This window comes from Erpetoichthys calabaricus, chromosome 10 (genome assembly GCF_900747795.2).
Source record: "Erpetoichthys calabaricus chromosome 10, fErpCal1.3, whole genome shotgun sequence".
Lineage (NCBI taxonomy): Eukaryota > Metazoa > Chordata > Cladistia > Polypteriformes > Polypteridae > Erpetoichthys > Erpetoichthys calabaricus.
Window position 1 is genome coordinate 48,603,866 of NC_041403.2, and position 23,719 is coordinate 48,627,584.

The 23,719-nt window shown below is 36.3% G+C and overlaps 1 protein-coding gene across 6 annotated transcripts in view; it reads left to right on the forward strand.

Moving 5' to 3' along the window:
• Positions 1-23,719, forward strand: part of rxrgb (retinoid X receptor, gamma b) — an 86,100-nt gene that overhangs the window by 53,280 nt on the left and 9,101 nt on the right. For 3 of the 6 annotated variants that reach the window (XM_028811154.2, XM_028811156.2, XM_028811152.2), the window contains exons 2-8: positions 10,294-10,559; positions 11,931-12,078; positions 12,668-12,847; positions 13,215-13,375; positions 15,484-15,610; positions 17,970-18,102; positions 18,526-18,617. In XM_028811154.2, coding sequence (XP_028666987.1) covers positions 10,294-10,559; positions 11,931-12,078; positions 12,668-12,847; positions 13,215-13,375; positions 15,484-15,610; positions 17,970-18,102; positions 18,526-18,617 — 1,107 coding nt within the window. The remainder of the gene's footprint in view (positions 1-10,293; positions 10,560-11,930; positions 12,079-12,667; positions 12,848-13,214; positions 13,376-15,483; positions 15,611-17,969; positions 18,103-18,525; positions 18,618-23,719) is intronic. The other 3 variants (XM_028811155.2, XM_051933019.1, XM_028811153.2) reach the window with 1 other exon arrangement.

A 23,719-nucleotide genomic window follows, 5' to 3' on the forward strand; every position in this document is an offset into this window, starting at 1 on the left:
AGTTTAGAAGTGGTGTCCCTCAGGGAAAGGTGTAGTAGAGCCTTTAACATTTTTAAATTTATGTATAATATCTAATATCTAACATGTAACTAGCAAACTTGTTAAATTTACAGATGACACTACTCCAAATGGATTAATGGGTGAAAAGTATATTGATTATTGGTCAGCAAAATCATTACAGATAAAGCAACAAGAATTTGAACATGGGGAGATATGTAAATTGAAAGGTTTTTTTTTCTTTAAAAAATAAAACAATATTACAGTGGGGAGGTGCTAATTTGAAAGCACACCTTATGAGAAAGACTTCTTTGACCCCTCAATGTGCACAACCACACACTGTATAGAATTGGTTAAGAAGGCTAATAGAGTGTTTGGCTATCTAGTGCACTGTGGTGACTACAGGTCAAGGGATGGTTATGTTTAAACTAGACACCACTTGTGAGACCTCATTTGGAATAGTGTCTGCAATTTTCATTACATAAATAACAGTGTTAGGGAAGGTCCCAGAGACTGGATACTAGAATAGCTCCAGGACTGCAGGAAATGATGTATGAGCAAAGATTGAAGGAATTAAAAACTCTTCAGTTTAGGGCAATGAAGATTAGGTACAGGCACAATGGAAGAGTTCAAAATTATGAAGTGTGTTAGAAAAGTAGGCACCAACTTGTACTTTAATATTAGCTAATCAGCTAGAACACAAGGACACAGATGGCTAGATGCAAGTATTACACAAAACACAGAAATATTTCTTCACAAAGACAACAATAAGTACTGTATATGGAATAAGGTAACTCTAATGTGGTAGACAGAAATACTTTGAGAACATTTAAAAATGTCAACTTTGGCTCTAGTTTGCAAGTTAGATAAATAGAGACTGACAAGGTCAAATAGTCTACTGTATTCTCATCAAAGGTTTTCTTATGTTCTGTGTGTTGCAGCTGTAGTGCTCCGGGCAAAGCGCTGATGTTTGAGTGGATCTGCTTCTAAACATGGTGCAAAGCATAAAAGGTTAATCATAAACTCATGGGTAAAATTCACATTGTGTTTTGAGGACTCAAACAGAATAGTAATTAGACCTATCAAAAAACATGCTAATCTTATGAATTTAAACTAATGTACAGCATATTTACATTAAATGCTGTGCTAGTTGGATTAAGCTGTGATTATAATGGTGTGTTAAACTGCATGCCTGTGTGTCAGAATGCTCAAAGCTTGACTATTTACTTAGAAATGTGTACGTGTGAGATCTTCATTTAAGTTTCCACAGACTATTTTTTCACTTCCTTTATTTACATATTTTCCTTCTGGTTTTATATGATGCTCATATTTTTTATTCATATTTAAAATTGGAATGAAAACCTAACTTGTAAATGGATTTTTTTTCCCGCTCAACTCGGAGGCATTGGTGAAACATTTTTCATGTTGTTGTTTCTGGCATTGAGGACATTTAAGTTTTCTTCTATTTTACATATGTAGCCTTGAAATGAATTAAAAAAAACAACTTTTCAAACTGGCTCTGGTTTCATAGCTCTTAATCTGTTTGATCATTCTCATTGTGTATTGTGTGTAACTGTGCCATCTGCTGGGGAGAAAAGGAAGAGGAAGGGTTTCAAATAACTAGAGTGATAATCCTATTTTATATTGAATGCATGGCATTAATATATTGTTTTGCTATTGAAACATGTATTATAGAAATTAAAAAAGATAATAATTTCCATTATAAAATAAAATGACCTACTGCCGCTGGTAGTGCACTTTATACATTTTTTGTTTGGTTGTTGGTTCAATTTGAATTTCCCCTTGGGATTAATAAAGTGTCTATCTATCTATCTATCTATCTATCTATCTATCTATCTATCTATCTATCTATCTATCTATCTATCTATCTATCTATCTATCTATCTTATTTCTAACAGAAAAATGTAGCTAGGCCATTGATGCATTAATGTGTCAGCATCATTTAGTAGTAGCCATTTATATGTATTTAAATGCCCTTTTTCTACTATTTCACAAAGGTGTATACCAGTATCATTCATCAATCTGTGCCACTTAGCTTAGCATTGCTGTGAAGGTGGCAACAAATTCATCTGAACAGTTATGCTCGGCTGCTGGGTTGTTATAAAAATGTGTGGTGGGTAGATTTCTGTTTTTTTAGGGTTAAAATTACATTCATAATCATGTGCAGTGTTAGAAATCATTTCTTTTATTTTTTCCAGCAAAAGTTTTTTTTTTTCTAATACTAGATTTCCTTTTTAATTTTAACACTATTTTTTATTTCTCAAACATCAGGTTATTTCTTTTTCTTATTATTGAGCTAGATTTTACAGCAAACACAGGAGTTTTGCCCTCCCCCACCTATGTACAGATCTGTATCCATATTTATCAAACATCTAAGAGTAGGAAAATGGTCCTAACTGGCTCAAAACTCTGAGAGTGACGCAAATATGGTCCTATTGTTAGGAGTAGGAGTAATAGCATTTTATTGTTTTCCTAATTTAGGAAACTAACTTCACCAGGATTTATGAGAGCTCTTGAGGTGTCCAAATTCACTGTTAGTTTTCAGAAGATGCTGTTCAGGTAGGCATCAGCATGCACATCCCAGGAAAGGTGGAATTTTTTGGAAAGGCTGGACAACAATGAAATTGTAAAAAAGATATCAATTTGACAGATATGGAATAATATTTATAACAAATTTTTTACATCATGGTACTGCTTCATCTACATGAAGAAGCTAGGCACTGTCAGACAAAATGAAAGTGTTGGGAACATAACATTTTTTGGCCACAGGAAAAATACAGCTTTGTAGTAGCAATAACTCTTTTATGTTGCCACCAACCCTTTCTTGAATTTTCACTAAGCTATGAATGCTATTACAATGTGTGAGGTAATGTAATTCCCCCCACTTCATGTGGTATCATCTTAGAGCAAGCTACATTCATGCAAATGACTGTTTTTCCTGGAGTTCTTGGAGTGATTGACGGCAGAAATATAAAGATCATTTCCCCAGATGTTCATGAGCATGTATATGTGTATCGCAGACTATACCACTGTATCAACATACTGGTGGGTCATGGATGCAAACTGTACTGTAGTAGCCAGCATATTACCCTAAAGAAAGTTGGGGATGGATGCATTAACTGACAGCAAAAACACACAGGTACACTGAGCTCTGCATTCCACAAATGACTGGAATATTTGTGTTATGCACTGGAAGCCCTGGATGGTTCTAAAAGACAGGTGGAGGCTCTCAGGACATTGGATAAATATTGCTTCATAGACAGTAAGGGAGGAATCACAGAGTGAGAGGAAGGGTATATGGAGCTGAAAGTGATTGTGAACACTGGAAGGCGTGAACGTGACTTCAAAAACAGTGCTGGAATAGCTGTGGCTAGTTTAAGTAACTGTTAGTTTACGAGGCGTTTCCCATGGCCATAACAGCAGGAAGGTGATTCTTCTTAAAGACTGTGGATTATTCATTGTTAAATAAATCTGGCTGGTATTGGACTTTACTCTTGTTTGGACTGGGTGTCTCAGCCATTCCGTATTAATCTTGTTACAGTATGGTTCTTCATGTTGTTGCGAAATGGCAACAATTACACGTAGCTTAGCACAATATCGTACCTCATTATGTTTTTCTTCTTCTTATGCTCCCACTACATCAAAATTATTATTATTATTCTCTTTGTGGTGAAGACTTAGAGCTAGTATAATTGAAACTACAAAATGTAGCTTTCTTGTATATCATGATAACAAGACACCTTCATGAGAGCCATTTTATGGCCTGGGTGCCATAGAATTGTGATGTCAATCATTCTGAGATGTGAACTCCTCCTTGCTGGGAGTGGTTGTTGGATGCTTTATTACTGCTTTTCATGTGTCACTGTGGGGTAGGACAAATTCTTAGTCTAGTCAGAATTTCTGTGCAATTCCTAGTAGTATTTCTGAGATTCTTGATAAATTTGTGCACAGTGAAGAAAGCACTAAGTGTAATTTGCATTTATAGAAAGCACAATATGTGTCATTACATTGTAATGCCTGGAATATACAGTTATAAACAAATAAATAAATTGTAAAGTGCTATCTGGCAGCAAAAAAAAATTCCAAAATGTGCTGAAACTTCCCTAAATTATAACATTAAGTGATTTTAAGTAATCATTTATACAAGGTGATACAGTAGGAACCTTTGGAAAATCTATAATAACATACTGTAAATGTGTGTTGTACACCTTAATCAGAGTTCTACTGTTCCAAAAATGGATCTACTAGAGCATAGACAAAATTCACTGAAGGTATAAAAAATCCATATTTGTTTTTACAGTTGTCATGCTTTGGTAATGAAATGAATAGAAAAAACTACAGAGATTTGTAATAACCATATTTAAGCAATAGACTCCCGGCACAATTAAAGTACAGTGACACAGGGTACCATGGATTTACAATGGATAAATGGGTCCAGTCATTAACACATTAAGAAAGGCAGAATTTTAGTACTAAGATTAAGTCTAGCCTTTTCTAAGATTGTTGGCTCCTCAGTCGATAAAATCTGTCTGGAGGTAACTTTCAAAGGTTTAAGTGGATTTAGTGTTACAAGGGATTAGACAATCATCCTGAACTTCATTTAGAAATAAATCATGTAAATTCTTTGCCAAGATTATGAATGCTTAAATCACTCCTGATGTTGTGTGTTGGGTACGTGGAAGATGAAAGTGGTCCAGAATTAGTAGTTATTTTGTGATCTGTTACTCTATTTCTTACGATACAAGTAACACCTTATAAATACTTTATACAGGATACTAAACTGTAATGTTTCAAGTTAGAAACTTGAACTTTAGTCCACAAGGTTTCAAATTCAAAGATTTACATACCTATAAAATGCTATATATCTAAATTGGATTGGAATGTTTGAAAGGTGACATACAGTTTGTGATGCTCTATCAGTTGAGTTGAGGTTAAAAACCCACCTCTTCATTCTAGATTTCTGGAGCTGTTCTTCCATTAACTTTATGAAACTAAGTCTACGTTACTTTATTGTGGTAGAATTTCTTTGGTTTTATGTGATTTTTTTTTGTTTCCTCATGGCTTTGTTCTGTATTCTTAATGTCCTCTTCTGCTCATACTCTTCACATATTTCATTTCCACTAACATAAATAACCACCTGGGATCAGAAAGAGAGCAATGACAGATTTTCCGGTGTTTTTGTTACAATAAGAATTTTAAAAGAAGTGTTAATTTAACATTCAACTCATGTTGAACACAGTAAGGGATTGTATTTGGTCTTTAGTTGTGTAATTTGTTTCCAGAAAAAATAGTAAGGCAAAAGAAATTCAAAAGAGGAATGAATTGTATAAAAATGGCCTGCAATATTTTGAAAATATGCTTGTTGCATACAGTTTATTGATGGCTGTATCCACTCAGTGAGTAGAATTTTACCAGTTTAACTCAGCTGTGTTAAAGATGACGCAGGTTTTGCCTGCAGAGAATGAACCAACATGGACACAGAGTTTCATATGTCATTCAGAAAATTGGCTTAGCCTTGTTACACCTGGTGTCTAATGCTAGGGAAAAGCATTAGCAGTTGCTATCAGTGTTGTATTATTATTTTGACTTGTGCTACAGTTTTAAATACGGTTTAAATGTCAGTTTTTGCTGTATTTCTCTTTTATCTGTTCTGTAATGCACCCTGCAATGGTAAATGCTTCTAATAATGCCTAATGAAATATTATACAACTTTTATAAACAGCTTAAATTTCAGGGTTGTGGGGAACCAGAGCCTGTCCTTGGTATCACAGGGCACAAGGAAGGAACCAGTTCTGGTAACCAGTCCATTACAGGGCCAACTAATGCCCACTCAGACACTTGTACAGATTCGATTATGAATTGTCATTTAACTTAACATAACTTAGCCTCATTTTATTTTGAAGATGTGTGTAGCAAACCCAAACGGACATGAAGAAAATGTGCAGACTCCACACAAACAATGACTTAGTGCAGGATTAAAACCCCTGATTCTGTATTCATGTGGCATTACTGCTAATACTTCCCAGTGTAAAATACACAGTACTTTAGGACACCGTAATTGGTTGATACTGTATCAGTTCATTTATGACTTTAATGAAAAGATGTGAGCTTTTTTCATAATACAGTATGATTACTATTAATTACATTTTCACTTTTTTAAGGATAACTCTCCTTTCTTAAATTTACTTTTGTATTTCGGGGAAAATTATAAAAAGAGTCTGTTACTACTTTGCACTTATCTGTTATCTCGCTAATGATACTGTAGTGTACATTTATGCTGTTTTATTCTTTGATTTATTATTGATTGCTTTTAGACACAGTGGATATTGTGAAGGGGACTATATAAAGTAAAGGTTTAATGACATAAAAGATTGAATGATTGACATGATTTTCTTAATGTATAAGATAAGCAAATTAGAATGGTAATGTGTTAATTCTAAATCAGATTGGCTCAGAGTGTTTGTATAGTCAGAGCTTTAAATAAAGCAGGAAAGACAAGGTCTCATTCAGTATGGAAGCGTTCAAATACCCTTATCAGTTAGCTTATAAGGCGGGGAAACTGGGTTTTCTGAGTCTTTAGGCAATTCTTTAAGGTGAAGGAAGAATCCTTGAAATGACACATTCTGCAGTAGTTGCATGTCATTGAATTATTTCTTTTAAATTCTGTCAAGGTGATGCAGTTAAATTAGGAGAGTGACCATGATGCTTTTGGCAGCCTCGCAGATAGAAAAATTCAAATAATACTTTTAACAGCCATGTCATATTGATTATACATTAAACTTTGTAAGCAGCAATATTTTCACATCTGTGTTCCTTGTGATAATATATTGTATTTTGTCAAGAGACTCACTTAACTATTAATAATTCATTTATGTTAATATCAGACTGGATTTGGTTAAATGTTTCCTTCTAGATATAGTAAGAAATTCTAAAATGCTCTAACTTTAAGTTACAAAGCAACTACTTTCTTATCTACTGATATAATATCACACCCTGAAGGGTGTTAGATTATGAAGGTGGGGGGCTAATGTATAATTATTAATATGAGTTCTAATAAGATTATAATGGCTGGAGGCTTTACTTGTGTATTAAACCAGGTCATCTGTAGTTTCGGCTGCAACATCAAAAACTACCCCAAGGATTTCCCATTTTGTTAGGGATCATACCCACTTACCAGTGATGGGGCTTTAAGTACTGATTATGGTTTACCGCATTTTAATTTTCTTTTTTTTATATGTTGTGCTAAATGTTATTTTGAATTAATTTTGTTTTACATATTGTAATTTTGGTCTCAAGCTCATTTAAACTCATTAAAGAGAAAAAAGAATCATATTTGTGTAAGTGTATAACATATCACAAAATCAAGCAAATAGATTTCACACAAAGCTACTTTACAACACAAGGGCACAACATACCAGTTCTTTAAAAGTGATTCATTGTGCAAAACAGAGACATGATTAAGTGAAAAAGTATGGAGTGTTACACTAATCAATTTATGAAAAAATAAATTAATTAATAACCCACTCTAATGAAAACATGATATGCAGCATCGAAGCAAACTTCTTCCTGTAAAAAGCCTGATGCTTGATACACTAATTACTAAGTATCATTAGACAATAGCACAGCATAACGAAGGAACAAACAAACAATCTCTGATTATTGATATCACATATTGATGATAATTACCCTTGTTCATATCTACTCATGCCTTGCTGTTCACTGGGTTAGATTATAAGACCTACCACAAAAAAGGATGCTACTCCCCCAGCTCCCACCCACCCCACGTAAAAGTAAAATTAAATCAACATATTATATGTAATATGCACTTTGATGCAGTGGTAAACATTGACCTTCACTTTACTGACATGCTTAGTAAACATATTTAGATAAAAAGTGAAACAGAATAAAGAAAGTAATAGGTATACTTAGTAATTAGTAGTAGTTGTTGTACTCTGCGGTATGTAAAGTAAAGTGAAATCCTATAACACAAAATAGCATACCTGGCGTACCCTTTACCCTGTTCCCATTTGTTTAGTAATATTCCCAGTTCTTGAAATTTTTTCATAATAAAAAGCATAGGCATACTTAATAAAGGTCACTGTAAAAATCAAACCAACATCGTACCTGTAATCTAGACTGTTGCACAGTGGTTAGCATTGCATTTTACCACTTTAGCCATCATTTTTCGAATCCAAAGCCTGGTCACTATGTGGAGTTTCTTACATTCACATTGTGTGTTTGTGGGTTTTCTCTGGGTATTCCAGTTTCCTCCACCTCCTAAAGAAGTGCATTTATATGAACAGGCTATTCCAAATTTTGTGAATAATAATAAATGCAATGGCAACAAAATTTGTTTTTTTTTTTCTTTTAAATTGTCAGAAATTATCTTTGAACATCTAAGATATCAGACTGACAGCAGGAATAAGCTGTCAAATATATGGCAGAGGCTGATCTGTTTAAGATACTTAGCATGAATGAAAACAAATAGACCACTCAATTATAAAAACTATGAAAGCAGATGCAATCATAAACTGTTAACAGAAGACCTTTGTCTGTTCTTGTGCAAATATAACTCTGCTAAGGGATAGTCAAGCTTGTTTTTCATTGAGTTGGAGAATTGAGCTTTTTGAATTGTTTTTGAAACTTCTTTTGAGTAGGTCTTTGTGAGTATGCTGGTCTATAGAGTATCATTGAATATTTAGTAAAAATACTTTTTAATGTTAAAAATAAAAAAGTGAAAATGGTATATGTAGTAGTGTTCTCATGAAAACTGTACAGTATAGTGCACATTAATTTAGTAAACTTAACTTTTATTTGTTAGTACATTATATAAATATAGTAGAACTTTTTATTATTAGTTACAGTATTGTGATATATAAGTCAGTTTTAATTGGTAGACAAGTTGGGTATTTCTAATAAAGAACTGGAAGACTACAATGACAATTATTTTTTTGAAACTTTAAAATCAGGATGGTGAAGGTGCAGTAATTAGCCCTTCACAGATTCAACATCCTAGGTTCATATCCTGCACCTGGTCACAGCTTATGTGCATTGAGCAAAATCCCTTCATATCTACATGGATATTTCTATTTTCCTACATCCCAAAGACATGCTTGTTAAGTTCATGGATGATTCTTAGTTGCACCTGTGTGACTGTGGGTCCTTTTTCAAGCGCTGTCTGGGGAGGAGCAGCACCCTGCCCAGAGTTTCTGTATAGCACATAATACTTCTAGGATTGGCTAAAGTGCCCTGGGACATTTATTTTATGTATGAAATTGTCAGGTTTAATACCATATTTGACAAAAAATTTCAAGTTGTATGTATTTGTGTTCTACAATTTTCAGCATTTTTAATTAATGTGTTAAATTTAAATATTGACCATTTATTTTGCATACCAGTTGATAGTCAATATATCTTTCAATGCCATGGTTCATTCCATAAAATGCAATGCCCAACATTTAAACGACACACATTCCTTGTGCTTGTTTATGAAAAACATGGCTTGAATCTGTACACTTAAAGGATAATAAGTTCAATTATGATTATACGTTATGATTTCTTCATTATCGTATGGTATATATTAGTTTGACACATGTAATTGTATTCTAAAATTAAGTATGTCTGCCTTAATAAAATTATAAGTGTCTGTGTAAATCTGGTTGCTGTGTCTCTTTCATTCCAAAAGATGTTACATCAAAAACATTTTTAGTAATAAAATACATTGCATTTGGTATTCCAATAGATGGTGCATCACAGACATTAACAGTGCTTTTTCAAAACCTACACCAAATGGCATTTAACAGAGATATGTGCATTGCATGGTACACTGCAAACATTAATGCTGAGGTTTTCATTGACTACTTAGATTTCAACCCATCTTAGATGGGTAACGCAGGTAGTTTTATAATAAAGGATAAGTGTCTGTGTATCTGTATGTCCATCCGGTTGCTGTGTTTCCATCATTCCAACAGATGGTGTATCTCAAACATTTCTAGTAAAACATACTAGAAAATATAAAGTATTTGAAAAACTAAACTCATTTTGTATTTATTTGTGTTTTAGAATTTTCATTGTTTTCTGTACCTGTGTTAATTTTAAATATTGACCATTTGCATTTAATGCTTGATTACTGTAATTAAAATAAAGCTGCCAGGCATGTTAAATTATGCTTTTAAATTAAATATGCTGCTTTCATTCTGATTGAAAAATGTACAGTTGCAGATCTTTGGCTTTATCATTGATTTTTCACTAAAACAGTGTATATTCTTCTTCTAGTTCCAGATTCTTCAATTCAGGTCAGCCACACATCTATGAACTCACCTTCATCTCAGACTGTAATGAATTCTATGGTTGGACATCCATCTGTTATCAGCACATCTATGCATGCCTCAAGGCCTCTTGCTTCTCCGGTGAACACACTAGGATCACCTATCAATGGTTTAACTTCTCCTTATTCAGTTATAACATCTTCGCTTGGATCACCATCTGTCTCGTTGCCCTCCACGCCTGGCATTAACTTTGGTGTATTAAACAGCCCACAGGTATGCTCCAGATGTGCTAGTGAGCTGTAAAATTTTGTTAAAAATGCACATCTTACAATGAACTATTAAGTATGAATATGGATTGAGACTTCTGGCATTCCATTCAGGGTTGGTTCCTCCACTGTGCTGAGTGCTTCTGCAATGGACACCATCTCAATGGCACCCTGTAATAAATAAAATAACTTCAGAAAGTGTATGACTAGATAATTTCTTAAAGGAAGCCAATTTCCTACTATTAGTTTTTGTTGAGGTACATCTTAACTATATAGCAGAAATCAATAAAAATGTTGCTTATATTAAAATAAAATAAAAACAGAAAAAAGTAAAAGGCAAAGTAAAAAAAAATCCATGTCAGATCTTTAAAATATCAGAAGTTGAATATGTATTTATGAAGACTTTCAGACATGTGACATGTAAGATGAGTTTTTTCTTTCTTTCTGAGAGCTGTGAACTTGAGAAGGTCACTTTCCAAACATTTCAATTATTGAACAGAATAAAAGAAGCAAAGTAGAATAAGATTCTACAGCATTAGACTTCATAACACAGTGAATGAATAGCAAGGTATTCAGAATTATTCTAAGATGCATCTTATTTTATGCCTTTATGTTTTGTTCAGCTGAATGACTAGCTTACAAGGTTGCAATACTATCACTTGACATTCAGCATTTTGAAGCAGTCCGAAGTTTAATTAGTTTACTAAAAAAACATGCACCAAGTAGCAGCAAACATTCTTGGAGTATTGTAATATTTCTTTATCCAAGATGAAGAGATTAATTTTCAGTATATAGAATAAAGTGATTTTTCAAGCAAAATATCACAGCCAGTGGTATTAGTCGTGACTTAGGTTAGATAGGTAAAGAGGAAGAGTATAGTCATGCATTCTACTTCTACTGTTCTGAAGATTCCACAAAAAAGTCGATTTTTACTGGTATTGATTTGTTGACGTTTTGTTGACATTAAAGTAATGAAGGAGGAGAGGCACTGAGTGTATCTTGAATTGATTATAAAATAGTGCTGACAAGCTGCTTAAAGCTTTGATAAGTAATGTGATGTTTGTTTAGCAGATTATAGAAATTCAGAAAACTTACAGTAGATGATATGCTCGCATGTGCTTTGGAATTGTCAGGCAATCTGATCTTGTTCCTAAAATGTTTTGGATTTAAAAGCAGATGGTATCAAGCTCAGAATCCCTATGCTGCCTTGATCAGTCACTTAAATTAATTTTCTGTTTTTTTAAATAGGAATCTTTTTATGATTTACTGTATACTGTATAAACCTTAATGTAGGATGAGTATCCAGCTCACTGTCTTAAGGGTTCATTATGAAAATAACATTTACATTTTTGACTATTCACTGTGGGTTCCTTCACAGATGAGTTCATTGAACAATGTGAGCAGCACAGAAGACATTAAACCCCCTCCTGGACTTGTAGGACTTGGAAACATCAGCAGTTATCATTCAACAAGCCCAGGCTCCCTATCTAAACACATATGTGCAATCTGTGGAGATCGATCTTCAGGTAACCTAAGGGACATTTTATTAAGTGGATGTTGATTTTCAAGTAATCGTAAAGAGGAATTTTATTAAGAGTGTTAATTTAGAAACAAACAGTGCTGGAGCTGATCATGGTCCTGGAGGAAAGCTGTTGTATTGATACCACATTTTCAGAACAGATAACCCATCCATCCATCCATCCATCCATTGTCTCCCGCTTATCCGAGGTCGGGTCGCGGGGGCAGCAGCTTGAGCAGAGATGCCCAGACTTCCCTCTCCCCGGCCACTTCTTCTAGCTCTTCCGGGAGAATCCCAAGGCGTTCCCAGGCCAGTCGAGAGACATAGTCCCTCCAGCGTGTCCTGGGTCTTCCCCGGGGCCTCCTCCCGGTTGGACGTGCCCGGAACACCTCACCAGGGAGGCGTCCAGGAGGCATCCTGATCAGATGCCCGAGCCACCTCATCTGACTCCTCTCGATGCGGAGGAGAGATAACCCTAGTAATTGAATTTAAACTCGGGCAAGGATTATACATCGTTTTAGGAGCAATCTACTGTAGATATTACAGAATGTTTTAAACTTTACATAAAGGGTATTTACCTTCTTGTGTAATTACAGGAAAACATTATGGTGTTTACAGCTGTGAAGGATGTAAAGGATTTTTTAAAAGAACAATCAGGAAAGACCTTACCTATACATGTCGGGACACAAAGGAATGCATGATTGATAAGCGTCAGCGGAATCGCTGTCAGTACTGTCGCTATCAGAAATGTCTGGCGATGGGCATGAAAAGGGAAGGTGAGTAAATATCAACAATATGTTTTTATTAAAATCGTAAGATGTGACTCCATATAATGTAATTTCTGGGTTTGAAAGCTGTCTTGTCACTGTAACCTTTGTCCATGTGAGTACAGAAAAAGCCTGAGTCTAATTTTTAACAAATCCTGAATATGAATCTGAATATCTTTTACCTGTTGCATACTGTTATCTGCAAGCTGTTAATCAGCCTGTTTTAGGTGTTACAAAGGTATGAGAGTATGCTTTATAAAAAGCCACTCATACTTATATTGTAATGGAATATTATCTGAGTATATTACCTGGAGGTGCACATGTCCTTAAAGGTACCAGCTTTTAGAATGACCTTTCTCTAATATATTGCTTCTAGCTGTTCAAGAAGAAAGGCAAAGAGGCAGAGAAAAAAGTGATAATGAGGTGGAATCAACAAGTAGCTACAGTGAAGAAATGCCAGTGGAAAAAATCTTAGATGCAGAACTGGCTGTTGAACCAAAGACAGAAACCTATGTGGATGCAGGGCCAGGAAATTCAGTAAGTATAAAATTTGAGCATATCATACAATCAGTACTGACTGAGGATAAAATACAGAAGCTTCTCTGTGGTCTCTTTTACACCAGTTCTTGTGTTTTTACCCACAGATGCATAGCTTTATACTCAATTATTATAAATTTAAAGATATTGATGTTATAAACAAATATTAACTTTATTTCATAATCAAGGGTAAAATTGTTATACAGTATTTCTCATTTTCACATTTTTCTAACATTTGTGCTATGTCCCTCAAAAATCCAGAACCTGGAAAGCAGTTATGATACGCTAATGATTAGTTTGTTTCACCAAAGCTGGATAACATATTTTAGATTCAAGTACTGTATTTAACTCCATAAATAGCATACAGTAGGTGATTTTAAATTGAATTTGTACAGTTTTTAATCAATAAAATATTTGATGTGTTCATATATGATTTTACATTGCTTTCATTTCAAAACACATTTTCATTTAGCAGTAGCCCTTCTATCAGCAGTCATTTTTATAACCTATCATAACATCTTAATCCAAGTGAAGGTTGTTAGAGGCAGAGTCACTCTTACCAGCATTGGGTGCAAGACAGGGATCAGCCTTGCACAGGGTGCTAATGCAATCCAGTGCTCAATCACACATGTGCCTATCCTCACATGGGACAGACTGCTTTCAGAAAAAAGTTCATATTCAAAAGCGCAGCGCACAGTGAAATTCTTGCCTCCTTGTTTAACCAACATGCCACATGTTTACAATCTGCACCACTAAAATGAATGTCTGTTTGAATGTCTCAAACATGTCTTTGGGAGTGAAAGGAGAAACAAGTCATTTTACATTTGAAGAATTTCAAAGCAAACGAACAGCAAATTGTGTGTACCAAACAGAATACCTGGATAATCGAGACATCTTTCAATCCTGTGGTTCCTCACATAAAATGCAATGCACAACATATAAATGATACACATTCTCCATGCTTGTTTATGAAAAATATGTCTTGAATCTGTATGCTTAAAGGATAGGTTAAGTATTTTTCAAAGTTACTTCTTCACAATTATGGTATATATTAGTTACACACATGAAATTGCATTCTACATTTAAGCATATTTTATAATAAAAGGATGAGTGTCTGTGTATCTATGTGTCCATCCAGATAGTGCGTCTCTATCATTCCAACAGATGGTGCATCACAAACATTTGTACTAATAAAATACATTACTACAAATGTTTATGATGTGCCTTCTGTTGAAATGACAAATGGAATGCACATATCTTTGTTGTATGCCATTTAGTATGGAACTCATAAAAGCAGTGTTAATGTCTGTGATGTGCCATCTGTTGGAATGACAAATGCACTGCATTTTATTACAAATGTTTGTGATGCGCCAATTGTTGGTCCAAATTCTGCATCATATAATTCTGGCCATATTATCGGACTCTTTGACTTTTACTGTTTTAACAAGTACGAACTTAAAAATTGTGTATAGGTAATACATAATTCCCTTAGGGAGTCAACCATTTTTATCGTTTTATTTGTATGCCTATTTATTTATTTTCATAATTTTAATTCTGACTTCTTGTAAAGCACATTGTGCCAAACATTTGTTTTAGAATGTGCTATGTACAGTAAATAGGTGTTGTTTTTGTATTTCCATTATGACTGTATATAATATAGATGGTGGCATGTGGATGATTTCATGCTTTCCACTGTAAATGTGTGGAAATTCACAAGTTCCTTTTTTTATATTTTTATATTGTGGAAGGAAAGTAATCCTGAGAAAATGTAGCAATGTATCAGTAAACATCTGCGCAACAGAAGTATTTATTATAAGACAGTTACTTGGCCCACTTGTAATATCACAATGAATGTACTTGGGGAGATGGCAATAGTTTGTGTATCTGAAACCTTACTTACTATTAATTGTGGAAAACTCTTAATAACATAAATATTGCATCCTTATGATTCGAGCTTTTTATGAGACTGAATGTCTTCAGTTAAATGGTCCTTTTGACTTTTTGTACAGGAATGCACAGTACAGTTACCTTTTCATAAAGTCAAGCAGTTAATACAAATTTTATTCTGGAAGGAGACTATATTTTGTTATGTTTCTTTCTTTTTTTAGTCTGATCCAGTTACCAATATCTGTCAGGCAGCAGATAAACAGCTCTTTACACTTGTGGAGTGGGCTAAGAGAATCCCTCACTTTTCAGAATTACCCATTGATGATCAAGTAATTCTTTTGCGAGCAGGTAAAGTCATCCAAATCTTAAAAAAAAAAAAAATCAATTTAATTCAATTACTGAAATTATTGGGCTTGAATGACTGATGCATTGCAAATTCAGTCATATTTTCTATAATATGGAATTTTTATTTCAGTGTTATGGTTTTTATGATAGTGAAGTTAAATATTCAAGAAAAAAAAATATGTACTTGAAAATATCATCAGATGGGATTTTGGAAGATAATGGTATTAAGAGTCTTCGGTGGTTGTTCAACTCTGTTTTTTATTAACACCTTTTCATTAAGCATAAAGAGTTAGCAATACATGGCCTATATATAAAATAATTCATAATAATAACTTATATTGTTTCTAAAGAACTTTAGATGCAAATAAAAAAAGAAGTTCTGATTTCAAGCAGTAAAACAATTTACAGACTTTGGTTCAAAAAAGAGTTTATTAACACTAGAATTACCAAAGCTTACGAAAAAACTCGTAATCCCGGCCCATCTTAAATCCATTTGCACCTCTACTGTCAGCGTCTTTTGTGTTGTAAATATATCGATAAGCACAAGCAACAAGTAGCCTGCTATCCCCCCACCAACACAGAAAAGGCAGAAAGTTCTCTCAGCTCAAGTCTGTTTACCTGCATGTCAGTTGCCGGGAGTTGTATAGGGTAAATAATATATTGTTTTTTGGAATACATGTGTGTTCCATGTCTACAACAATCTATGTAAACACATCGTTAAAAACAGAAACGTCTTTCATGTTTTAGTAATAGTTGACAAAATGTAGACATGAAGTGTATAATGTGTGAAACCTGAAGCTTTCACAAAAGGTACAAGTATAACAAAACAAGTGCGCTTTTATTCAAGAATATAACTGCAGAAAAAGAACTTGCGTTAGGATGCAACATTGACACGCCCATAATATGACTGCTTTGGTGCTGCAGCGGTAAGAACTGCTGACTCGTAATCAAGACGTTTGTGGTTCGATTCTGACGAGGGTTCTACACCGGAGAAGCAGAACAGAAGCCCTCCCCGCAAGAAATGCCCACTCACATATAAGAACAACGCAGCTGTACCAGACGTAAAGTCGAAAGATGACACTGTTTGGATGCAGCAACAGGTCGGGTGTCATCCTGCCAGTCAGTCTGCCCCACACTTGTCCTTCAAAGATAAAGCAGGGCTTACAGAGCTTGCCAGGGTATCATGCAAAGTCCTGTTTGTGATTATGTTTTGTGATGGTCTTTATATGAAAACCATGTATATGTTACTTATATAAAAGCCAGATTGAATGTTATTTACCTATATTTATTTACTTATCTGTCTACAGTGTAAAGTCACAAGTAAACTGCAGAGCTTCCTCTGTTTGATTGATACGGGCATGCTGACACAGTACATGTGCACTCAAGTGACTTTACCTGCAGGTGGAAGCTCCACGCAACTGTTGTTATGGTTCTGCCTTAACAGGTCAGGTGTGAGGCAGACTGACTGTTGTAGACACGGAACACACATGATATGTATGTATTCCAAATGACGATGTATTATTTACCCTATACAGCTCCAGGTACTTCACTCCAAGATAAACACTGAGCACTGAGAACTTTATTTGCGAATTGAACTGCGGCGGTGGGCGGGGGGATGGGATACCAGGCTGCTTGCTGTTTGTGCTGATCGACACATTTACAACACAAAAGACGCTGACGGAGAGGTGCGAACGGATTTAAGGTGGGTCGGGATTATGAGTTTTTTTGTAGGCTTTGGTAATTATAGTGTTAAAGTTCATTATTTTAGTCTGATCTTTTGCACAGACAGTATCCACCTACTCACTTGCTTCAAGTAGATTTTTATTGTCTTATATGGCCTTTTGAAAAGGCTGGGCATGTCATCATTTATAGATCAATTTCAAAATTAAAACTACCCACAAATGCTTCAGCAATACAAACGTGACCGTAAGAAGTTCTTATTCCAATATTCTGATTGGATGAGCTTTTTGGTGCTCCATGGTGTTTATATCCATTAATATACTTTCTACCAACATTTTACTCATGTACAAAATTTTATAACAGTTAAAGTATACTGTTCAAACATCATCAAACACAGAGGATAAAAAAATCATTATATTTGGCCTTTTTGTTGAGCATAATTTATTAGAACTTCACACCACCACAGGAATAGGAAACAGACAGAAAGAAAGAGACTTTTTTTTTTTTTTTTTTTTTAGTAAGAATCAAACTTCACTTTTTTTGCTTGCTTCTGTTTGCCTTACAAAGAGTAGGCACAAACAGGTTACTATAAACTTAAGAAGTTGGAGCTTTTAATTAAAAATGGTGTTACATAATCTTTAAAAAGTCATCCATTAGTTAATTGAGGTTTTTTTTTTTTAAGGTTGGAATGAACTGCTAATAGCTTCATTTTCTCATCGCTCTGTTTCTGTAAAAGATGGTATTCTACTTGCAACAGGCCTGCATGTCCATCGAAACAGTGCTCACAGTGCTGGAGTTGGATCTATCTTTGATCGGTAGGTGGCATTTTTTTTTGCGTTTACAAGACAAACTTATACTGACTGACTTTTAGAAGCACTTATCCTAGTCGACAGTCATAGAAGTAACAAGCCAAGAATTGACCAGAGCAACCTATCCTCATTCACAGTCTCTGTATCAGAAATTGGTTCATGTCTTGCTATCAATGCCGTCAGACCCACCCCACCTCAAACTGGATTAAGTAGGGTTTCTGTTAATGTTGCTTATACTTTGAGAACACCGTTATGAAAAGAATTACTTTGAAATGATTAAGTGAGTTAAAGAAGAATATGTATGTTTTATTTTGGCTAGTAGCTTTTAAATTATTTCTGCTGTAAAGTAGGAAAAAACAAGATGCCAAACAAAGCTGTTAATAATATATTTATATGTTTCCTTTGTTTAACTTCTGCTTAATTTCATAGTGTTCTTACAGAGTTGGTATCTAAAATGAAAGATATGCAAATGGATAAAACAGAGCTGGGATGTCTACGGGCCATTGTCCTTTTTAATCCAGGTAACAGATTTGTGAGTTATATGTTTAGTTTTAATGAAAGCTGTAATATTCTGAATTAAATTATTGTTTTTCCAGTTTTGGTAATGCTAAGATAAGTTTGACTCCTTTTCACTGTTTGGACCTCAGGGTTCATCTAGGGATCAGAAATGTTTTTGGTCTCTGCTTTTTGGTGGTGGACTTAGGTGTCCATCTTCCAGCCAAAGGCATCCTCAACCCAAACAAACACAGAAGACCACAGTAGTAAGCTAAACAGGTAGTATAATAACAAAAGAGCAATCTCAGCAAGGAATGTCAAAAGTACTAACACTGGATAAAATAAAAGAAACCTGATGTCTCCTTGGTCTATGTAAACAGTTTTAATCCCTGAGTAACCACAAGTACACTTACCTCTACCTTTATACCTTCCATAAAATCTACACTCTTCACTTTGGCCTTCCTTTTTTCATCTCACTAGTTAAGCTGTTATCACCAGCTACTTTCCAACTCCAAGGTCCACTAGCCAAAAGGGAGGAAGGCCTTTTAAATCATGACCTACAATAAATTATGCATACTCTGCACAAAATACATCAGGTATCCCTGGTGGCAACTTTACCTCACCACAGAAGTGTACTGGTGAGGGCCAGACTAGCTGTCTTCCCTGTGGAGCTATGACGGGCTACCCTATATTGTCTTAACCCCTTTATACCTGAGGGCATTTTTCAGCAATCTCCACCTGAGCTTTATTATTCAAAAAATAAAGACAGGACAGTCAAATTTTCACTAAAACCTGACAGATAACTTCACAAATGTTATAGAATTTGTATTTGTGTCAAATTTAAAAATTCCTTTACTTAGAAACTGCTGCTAAACTAAAAAAAATAGGTGCTCACAGTAATTTTTTCAAATTTTTGTTTTCTGATATAGTATATCTCATGTATAAGTAACACCAGATCAGTTTTTTCACCTCTGAGGTGTTCCCAGACATGTCAACTGCACCTGTCTAAAGTTTCATGTTGATGACACAATGAAATAAATCATTAACAGCATTTGGGTCCCCCTCCCCTAATAATAATAATAATAATAAATAATAATAATAAGTTTTATTTATATAGCACCTTTCCCATGCTCAAGACTCTTCAGAGCAGAACATAATTATGATATTATAGCAATAACAGAAACCTGGCAAAATAACAAAGATGGGGATGAGTGTAACATAGAGGGATAAACATTTTTAGGAAGGATAGACAGATCAGAAAAGGAGGTGAGGTTGCTGTTTATCTCAAACAGAATGTAAACGTCCTCTTCAGTTAGATGATGAGCCCCATCTTAGTGAGGATACGTGGCTTCGCCTGGAAAGCATTAGGGAAAGAGGCGTTATTTTAGGAGTATGTTATAGACCACCCAATGCAGAGAGTGATTTAAACACACATGTTTTTAGTAATATTAAAAAGGCAAATTTACAGGGGGATATTATAGTCATAGGGGACTTTAACTATTAGAATATTAACTGGGAAAACCTTTCAAATGGCATAGCACAAGAGCAAAAGTTTTTAGAAGTAATCAGTGACTGTTTTTTTTAACACAGTATATTAATTATAATGTAATAATCAGGATAGAATTGAAGGCGTAGAGGTGACTGAACCACTAGGGTCAAGTGATCATTATATAATACAATTCTTAGTGTTTTGTAAGAGTGTGGATGTAAAGTCTAGTACTGTTAAGTTTAACTTTGGTAGGGCATATTTTAAGCAAATGTGGCAAAGTTTAAGGAGAATTGACTGGGAACAGTGGAACAAGTTTAAAATGGAGTAAGTGTAATACAGACAGGTACATACCTAAATTTGGAGTTAATAGTAAATTTAAATAAACTCTGCATGCAGTGGGTTAATAAAGAGTTAAAAAGAAGCTGCAAAGGAAAAAACAGCTGTATAAGGCGTATAAGATTAATAACTCCAAAGTGAATCATAGGGCGTATGAGAACATGAAGGCAACCATTAAGAAGCTGGAGAGGAATACAGTACACCCCCAAAATTCGCGGGGGTTACGTTCCTAGAGCACCCATGAATTGTGAAAAACCGTGAATTTTGGATGTGGTTAAAAAAAATGCCTATTTTTATAGTTTAAACTCTAAATATGCCCCCAAAACACTTTAATTTCAAACTCGGCTTAATACATTACCTAAAAATAAAGAATGTAAAGGTAAACCTGTATACTGTACTGCTATGTCTCCCGCAGTGCTAGAATGTAAAATACCAATGTTACCGCCATATGTACAGTACTGTAATTCATGCGAGTGCGTTTTCATTGCCAGAAGCCTTAGAAGGTGCAGGGCGTTTTGGCGGCATCTTGGGGCTTTAACCCTTAAACTGCCACATATTTGATAGATAGATAGATAGATAGATAGATAGATAGATAGATAGATAGATAGATAGATAGATAGATACTTTATTAATCCCAGGGGGAAATTCACATACTCCAGCAGCAAAAAATATTAAATTAAAGAGTAATAAAAAATGCAGGTAAAAAACAGACAATAACTTGAATAATGTTCAACGTTTACCCCCTCTGGTGGAGTTGAAGAGTCGCATAGTTTGGGGGAGGAATGATCTTCTCAGTCTGCCAGTGGAGCAGGACAGTGACAGCAGTCTGTCGCTGAAACTGCTCCTCTGTCTGGAGATGACACTGTTTAATGGATGTAGTGGATTCTCCATAATTGATAGGAGCCTGCTGAGTGCCCGTTGCTCTTCTACGGATGTCAAAACGTCCAGCTCTATGCCAACAATAGAGCCTGCTTTCCTCACCAGTTTGTCCAGGCGTGAGGCATCCTTCTTCTTAATGCTGCCTCCCCAGCACACCACTGCGTAGAAGAGGGCACTCGCCACAACCATCTGATAGAACATCTGCAGCATCTTACTGCAGATGTTGAAGGATGCCAGTCTTCTAAGGAAGTACAGGCGGCTCTGTCCTTTCTTGCACAGATAATCAGTATTGGCAGTCCAGTCCAATTTATCGTCCAGCTGCACTCCCAGGTATTTATAGGTCTGCACCCTCTGCACACAGTCACCTCTGATGATCACGGGGTCCATGAGGGGCCTGGGTCTCCTAAAATCCACCACCAGTTCCTTGGTTTTGCTGGTGTTCAGTTGTAGGTGGTTTAAGTCGCACCATTTAACAAAGTCCTTGATGAGGTTTCTATACTCCTCCTCCTGCCCACTCCTGATGCAGCCCACGATAGCAGTGTCGTTAGCAGTGTCGTCAGCAAACTTTTGCACGTGGCAGGACTCCGAGTTATATTGGAAGTCCGATGTATATAGGCTGAATAGGACCGGAGAAAGTACAGTCCCCTGCGGCGCTCCTGTGTTCCTGACCACAATGTCAGATCTGCAATTCCCGAGACGCACATACTGAGGTCTGTTTGTAAGATAGTCCACGATCCATGCCACCAGGTATGAATCTACTCCCATCTCTGTCAGCTTGTCCCTAAGGAGCAGAGGTTGGATGGTGTTGAAGGCGCTAGAGAAGTCTAGAAACATAATTCTTACAGCGCCACTGCCTCTGTCCAAGTGGGAGAGGGATCGATGTAGCATATAGATGATGGCATCTTCCGCTCCCACCTTCTCCTGGTATGCGAACTGCAGAGGGTCGAGGGTGTGTTGGACCTGTGGCCTCAGGTGGTGAAGCAGCAGCCGCTCCATGGTCTTCATCACATGTGATGTTAGAGCGACAGGCCGGAAGTCATTCAGCTCACCAGGACGTGATACCTTTGGGACTGGGGTGATGCAAGATGTTTTCCAAAGCCTCGGGACTTTCCCCTGTTCCAGGCTCAGGTTGAATATGCGCTGTAGAGGACCCCCTAGCTCTGATGCACAGACCTTCAGCAGTCGTGGCGATACTCCATCTGGACCTGCTGCTTTGCTGGCACGAAGTTTTCTCAGCTATCTGCTCACTTGCGCTGATGTAATTGTGGGTGGGGATGTCTCTTCTATGTTGGTATCAGCAGAAGGATGTGTAGAGAGTGCAGTACTCCGAGGTGAGAGTGGGTTAGGGTGGTCAAACCTGTTAAAGAAGATGTTCATTTGGTTTGCTCTCTTCACGTCTCTCTCGATGGTGGTACCCCGCTTCGAGCTCTAGCCAGTGATGATCTTCATCCCATCCCACACTTCCTTCATGCTGTTGTTCTGCAACTTCTGCTCCAGCTTTCTCCTGTACTGCTCCTTCGCCGCCCTGAGCTGGACTCGGAGTTCCTTCTGCACGCGCTTGAGCTCATGCTGATCACCGTCTTTAAAGGCTCTTTTCTTCTGGTTCAAAAGGCCCTTGATGTCACTTGTAATCCATGGCTTGTTGTTAGCATAGCAGCGTACAGTTCTTACTGGAACTACAATGTCCATACAGAAGTTGATGTAGTCAGTAGTGCAGTCAACAACCTCCTCAATGTTCTCACTATGTGATCCCTGCAGGACATCCCAGTCTGTAGTTCCAAAACATTGTCTCAGAGCATTCTCAGCCTCCGGGGTCCACTTCCTGAATGATCGTGTGGTTACAGGTAGGACTCTCACTTTTGGTTTGTAGTGAGGCTGAAGCAGAACCAGGTTATGATCTCCTTTCCCAAGCGCAGGCAGCGGGGTGGCACTGTATGCGTCTTTAACGTTTGCATACAGTAAATCAATAGTCTTATTTCCCCGGGTGTTGCAGTCCACATACTGGGAGAATGCAGGTAATGTTTTGTCCAGCGTCACATGGTTAAAGTCTCCAGCGATTAGCACAAGTGCCTCGGGGTGCTGCGTTTGTAACTTAGCAACAGCAGAATGGATGATGTCACTCGCTAGCTCCACATCCGCCCGAGGAGGAATATACACGATGACAACAATGACATGTCCAAACTCTCTGGGCAAGTAATAGGGACGCAGACTTATGGCCAACAGTTCGATGTCCCTGCAGCAAGTGGAGATTTTGACTTTAACATGTCCAGAGTTACACCACCGTGTATTAACATAGAGAGCGAGTCCTCCTCCTTTGTGCTTCCCACAGGTACTTGCGTCTCTGTCCGCTCTAACTGTGCTAAACCCGGGTAGCTCCACATTAGCATCTGGGATGGTGTTAGTTAGCCACGTTTCGCAGAAACA